This window comes from Sinocyclocheilus rhinocerous, unplaced genomic scaffold, assembly GCF_001515625.1.
Source record: "Sinocyclocheilus rhinocerous isolate Xijiao unplaced genomic scaffold, SAMN03320098_v1.1 scaffold752, whole genome shotgun sequence".
Lineage (NCBI taxonomy): Eukaryota > Metazoa > Chordata > Actinopteri > Cypriniformes > Cyprinidae > Sinocyclocheilus > Sinocyclocheilus rhinocerous.
The window spans coordinates 1,570,589-1,576,269 of NW_015639777.1; the positions used below are offsets into that span (position 1 = coordinate 1,570,589).

A 5,681-nucleotide genomic window follows, 5' to 3' on the forward strand; every position below is an offset into this window, starting at 1 on the left:
TCCCGTTTTGGGTGTTTACACGGAAACGACAACGGTGGCGTTTTCAAAAACTTGCACTTTGAAACCCGTTTTCAAAAATATCCGATTTCATTCCCCAAAACGCCGTTGTCGTGTAAACGAACAGGCAAAACGCATAAAAAGTTTCCCGTTTTTGGCTGAAAACGTTGTCGTGTAAACGGCCCCTGAATGATGGCATCACCAAAATGCTTTCCGCTTTAGGAGGCCCTTTGAATAAAGTTAAATACTTGAACTTAAAAGAGTATTCCACATACAATTTAAGGTAAGTTCAATCAACAATGTTGGTACCTACAAAAAATTATTTCTACTTTCCTTTTCAAGACAAATATATTTTTATAGCGCTTTTCAAAACACACATTGAAAAATCAGGCAGCTGATTTTTACTATATATATAGTATACAGGGTCACACTTTATTTTAATGTCCAGTTCAGTTAACTACTAACTATGACTTTTGCCTCAATAAACACTTAATAACTGCTTATTAATAGTTCGTAAGGTAGTTGTTAAGTTTAGGTATTGGGTAGGATTAGGGATGTAGAATATGGTCATGCAGAATATGTGCTTTATAAGTACTAATAAACAGCCAATATGCTAGTAATATGCAAGCTAATTAGCAACTAGTTAATAGTGAGAGCTGGTCCCTATACTAAAGTGTTACCATATACAGTATATCACTTTATGTGAGTGCACGCTATAAAGCTAAATCTGGGTAAAGCCCAAAGTATACTTTAGTTTTGACGCAAACGTTTCATGAATGCATACAGCCGAACGCTTGTCTGTGCCATTTCTCTTCAGAAGTTATGACACGGAGAAAAAAATAAAGTTTTTGTACTTGTTTAAAGTAGTTTTTTTCTCCCCCTAAAGTTTTGTTTTTGGTGTGGGGGGGTTGTTGTTTGCTTAATTTTTTTTAATATATTTAATTTAATTTATTTATTTTTGTGTGGTAATCAACATAGACAAATGTAGCCAATTTACCTTAAAGGGTTAGTTTACCCAAAAATATAACTAATTTACTCACAAACATATCATTCCATAAGACTTTCATTCACCTTCGAAACACAAATGAAGATATTTACGTGAAATCTGAGAGGTTTCTGTCCCTACATTGAAAGCCCATTTCTCCAAAACTTTTTCCAGAAGTTCGCAAAAGCAATGCATTCAAATATGAACATTAAAAATGATAAACGAAGCTTTTTATGTGAATAAAATTGGTTAATCATATAAAGCAATAATGTTCCTTCAGAAGATTAGGATTAAACCTCTCGATTCATATGGATTACTTTTACAATGTCTTAATGAACCTGTTTAAGCATTAAAAATTCAATGGAGGGACAGAAATCTCAGGTTTTATTAAAGTCTTTGTGTTTTGAAGATGAACAAATCTATGGGCTTGGTACGACATGAGGGTGAGTAAATAAGAACAGAATTTTCGCTTTTAGGTGAACTAACCCTTTAACTTGTATTGAACCAGGAATATTCCTTGAACATGTATGACAGAGGAAGTTAGATATACTATATTAGTCTTTTTAACCTCAGGTTAAGGCCACTTTTAACCCTGGGTTAAGCGCCATTTCACACTTGTAGATTTAAATAGGGTTCGCACTGATTTTGCGCTGGCAAACGTATATGTTACATTGCTGGTCTTGTGCTCAATTCATCAGTGCATGTTATTCTTTCAAATTTTTCATCTGCTCAACATTTTGCAAACTCACATTAAGATCTGGCTCCCTTTCTAATATAGAACATGATCCATGATTACGCATTTCTGAACATTATATCAGTAAAATGGGTTACGATTGGGTTTCATGTTAACATGCATCAATGTACAATGCTAAGAACTGTAATGGAGTATAGTTTCAGAAGAACTCTGTCCTGCTAATTTATGTTTTCTTGCTATAGGGTATATCAAACAGACAAACAATGATGAATACACCTCAGAAAAATAGCTACTTGATTTTGAAATCATTTATGCTCAGTAGTGGCACTTAAATAGAGAATTGAATTAGCTCAGGTTCAGGTTACCTCTACTCAGAGAAATATTTAAAGTTTTTAAATTAGTAATTAATTTAGGGTGAAATTCACAGTGTCTGCATCAATAATACAGGTGGACAGTGCTGTTATCTTATTTAAGCAGGTCTGTGCTTGGCACTGCTCTCTAATTACCATATTCATGAAGTAAACAACCATTGTGAATAACTTTTGACAAGCTAATGCACTATATGCTTAATGCATTTAAATAATCCAGTTCAGTTCTGGTATAAAAACACTCTCATAAATGGGTTAAAAGTATCAATTTCCAAGCATAAGCTGATGTACTTTTTCAGCTCACACTAGAAGACTGAGGATTGTTGCCTTGCGCCTTAAAACACATTCTCACAGTAACAGCAAAGTTTTTAGTTTTTTTTTTTAATGTCAAAAAACAACATGGAGGGCACTAATTTGCACAGAGCTGGAAACATGGATGTGTGTGCTTGGGGAGCAGCTTGATATTTATTTTGCCCCTGCTTCCCAGTGCATCACTCTCTTAAACGCTGTCGTTCATCAGGACAGTGTGCGCACCAGATAAGCCACTGTGACAGACAGGGGCTTCTGGTTGCCAACTTAAGGCAACGAGTTTGAGACTTGCTTTGTGAACTTGTACGTGTGAAACATCCATTCACTTATTGCGTTAAATGTTTGGACTACTGAATTAATGAAATACAAAAACACGTGTAGAATATTCCAACCACTTTCTCTTTGTTCCAGATCCCAATCAGACATGGCAGTGGAATCACTAGCTGCAGAGATTCTGAAGGGCACCGGGTCCCAGGCAGAACTCAGATCCACAGAACAGAGTTTCACGCCTGGTATTTAATGTGGATATATTCATACTTTTAATTTGTATGTTACTATGACTTATAAATGACATTTCGCAAGAGACTGTTGAACTCTTGTGATAGTGATTGCAAAATATATTCTGTAATTCTAGAATGATTGTACCACTTAAAATCACTTTGTTTACATTTAGTGTATTTCAAAAAATAAAAATGTCCACAATTGGATAAATTTAAAGTCCATTTTATTGTTTAGCCAGGTCATTACCAAGTCTCCAACCAACAATTGCAGGCTACAATAATTAGGGGTTCTTTTCAAAACCTTTCTAAAGCTACCATCAAAAAAATAGATCAAGACGAGGAGGAAGGAAAAAAAAGGCAAAACTGGCCCCAACTGATTGCAAACCCTTTGGAACATTTGTGATTTCTTTAAAGCAAGAGAACTGATATTTGGACTTCTCCAATTCTTGGTTTTATACAAAAGCTACACAAATGTTACATTTGATAAGAATACAATTCAACTGATTAATTAGTGTTCTACACCATAAACTCTTGATGGATCATTACCACTATAACTCAACACTATGAGAGAGAAAGAGAGATGGTCGAAAGGAATACAAAGTTCTGCAAAATAAAAGACGAGTATCATAAAGCAAGCTAGAGAAGTATCATTACAGACTGAAATAATCCTTTGAAAAATAAAAAGTACAGGCAAGGCTAAGGTTGAAAATTCCATCTTAGGATTTGCTTTTTGGGCTTTCTTCTGTCAATCACACCAAATTCTGACCGACCGAGACCAGAACAAAAGTTTTACTTCCATGTGTTCCCATAGGAAACTCAGCTTGTATTAGTGTGTCAGGCACTTTCAGAGAAACTAGCCCACGCTCTTGAGCCCGCTCAGCAACTCTACAGGCCAAAATCACAATGCAGGTTCATTCAGATCAGACGATACAGCTGCAGCAGAGAGAAGAGACGGGACAAACAGATTAGAATCTGATTAAAGAGGAGAAACACGCACACATACAGGACTGTAATGAATTCATATGCAGCTCAGATTAGTTCTGCTACTGGCGTGCTTTACTCCAGCCTTTCAAATCTCCTACACACAGATCAAACAACCGGCCATTCGCATCGAGTGCGTGTTTGGGTGTCTTGGTGCCTCACCTAAAAAGTCATTGTATTTACAGATCAGTATCGAACCAGGCCAGCTGATTGCTGTCGCCCGGCGGGAGGCCGTCGATCAGGTCCTGGGCGTGGCCGAGGTCGGGCAGGCCATCTACGGGGTAATCTGGGCCCGGGTGGTGCCCGCCCATCTCGTGCTCCATCATGGGATCCATGACCATGGCATCCTGCCCGTAACCTCCGGAGTGGAAGGAGCGGTAGCTTGGGTCTGGAGGATGAGGGGAGTGGATGGGAAGTGGAGGGAGCACACACACACACACATGTACGTTAGAGGAAGCATATTAAACGGGCAGCTCACAACAGCACAACCTCAGACCCACAAAACCAGAGAGAGAACACAAGGCATGTGACCGAACTATGGTGCCTTAGTTTCTTTTTTTTTTTTTGGATGGGTGGATGGATTACTTATCTATAGGGATGTAACGATTCACTTAACTCACGATTCGATTCACGATTTTGATTTCACGATTCAATTCAAATGTTACATTTGATAAGAATACAATTCAACTAATTAATTAGTGTTCTACACCATAAACTCTTGATGGATCATTACCACTATAACTCAACACTATGAGAGAGAAAGAGAGACGGTCGAAAGGAATACAAAGTTCTGCAAAATAAAAGACGAGTATCATAAAGCAAGCTAGAGAAGTATCATTACAGACTGAAATAATCCTTTGAAAAATAAAAAGTACAGGCAAGGCTAAGGTTGAAAATTCCATCTTAGGATTTGCTTTTTGGGCTTTCTTCTGTCAATCACACCAAATTCTGACCGACCGAGACCAGAACAAAAGTTTTACTTCCATGTGTTCCCATAGGAAACTCCGCTTGTATTAGTGTGTCAGGCACTTTCAGAGAAACTAGCCCGCTCTCTTGAGCCCGCTCAGCAACTCTACAGGCCAAAATCACAATGCAGGTTCATTCAGATCAGACGATACAGCTGCAGCAGAGAGAAGAGACGGGACAAACAGATTAGAATCTGATTAAAGAGGAGAAACACGCACACATACAGGACTGTAATGAATTCATATGCAGCTCAGATTAGTTCTGCTACTGGCGTGGTTTACTCCAGCCTTTCAAATCTCCTACACACAGATCAAACAACCGGCCATTCGCATCGAGTGCGTGTTTGGGTGTCTTGGTGCCTCACCTAAAAAGTCATTGTATTTACAGATCAGTATCGAACCAGGCCAGCTGATTGCTGTCGCCCGGCGGGAGGCCGTCGATCAGGTCTTGGGCGTGGCCGAGGTCAGGTAGGCCGTCTACGGGGTAATCTGGGCCGGGGTGGTGCCCGCCCATCTCGTGCTCCATCATGGGATCCATGCCCATGGCATCCTGCCCGTAACCTCCGGAGTGGAAGGAGCGGTAGCTTGGGTCTGGAGGATGAGGGGAGTGGATGGGAAGTGGAGGGAGCACACACACACACACATGTACGTTAGAGGAAGCATATTAAACGGGCAGCTCACAACAGCACAACCTCAGACCCACAAAACCAGAGAGAGAACACAAGGCATGTGACCGAACTATGGTGCCTTAGTTTCTTTTTTTTTTTTGGATGGATGGATGGATTACTTATCTATAGGGATGTAACGATTCACTTAACTCACGATTCGATTCACGATTTTGATTTCACGATTCAATTCACGTTTTTTTTTTTTTTTGTACAA

General features: G+C 39.1%; 2 protein-coding genes and 1 long non-coding RNA gene across 4 annotated transcripts in view; 1 reads left to right on the forward strand and 2 right to left on the reverse strand.

The window, feature by feature from the left end:
* ulk4 (unc-51 like kinase 4) overlaps positions 1 to 3,001 on the forward strand; it is a 234,135-nt gene extending 231,134 nt beyond the window's left edge. Inside the window, exon 38 of the mRNA XM_016567664.1 lies at positions 2,765 to 3,001. Coding sequence (XP_016423150.1) covers positions 2,765 to 2,873 — 109 coding nt within the window. The 3' untranslated portion in view covers positions 2,874 to 3,001. The remainder of the gene's footprint in view (positions 1 to 2,764) is intronic.
* Positions 3,002 to 3,060: 59 nt separating this feature from the next.
* On the reverse strand, positions 3,061 to 4,324 carry LOC107751893 (uncharacterized). Its single transcript, XR_001641309.1, has 2 exons — positions 3,997 to 4,324; positions 3,061 to 3,786 (listed from the first exon to the last, which is right to left on the reverse strand). It is a non-coding gene; the product is annotated as an uncharacterized LOC107751893 (long non-coding RNA).
* Positions 4,325 to 4,608: 284 nt separating this feature from the next.
* The window catches only part of LOC107751892 (catenin beta-1-like), a 32,507-nt gene continuing 31,434 nt past the window's right edge, over positions 4,609 to 5,681 (reverse strand). For both annotated transcript variants that reach the window (XM_016567667.1, XM_016567665.1), the window contains 2 exons: positions 5,165 to 5,390; positions 4,609 to 4,954 (listed from right to left, as the gene is read on the reverse strand). In XM_016567667.1, coding sequence (XP_016423153.1) covers positions 5,182 to 5,390 — 209 coding nt within the window. In that variant the 3' untranslated portion in view covers positions 4,609 to 4,954; positions 5,165 to 5,181. The remainder of the gene's footprint in view (positions 4,955 to 5,164; positions 5,391 to 5,681) is intronic.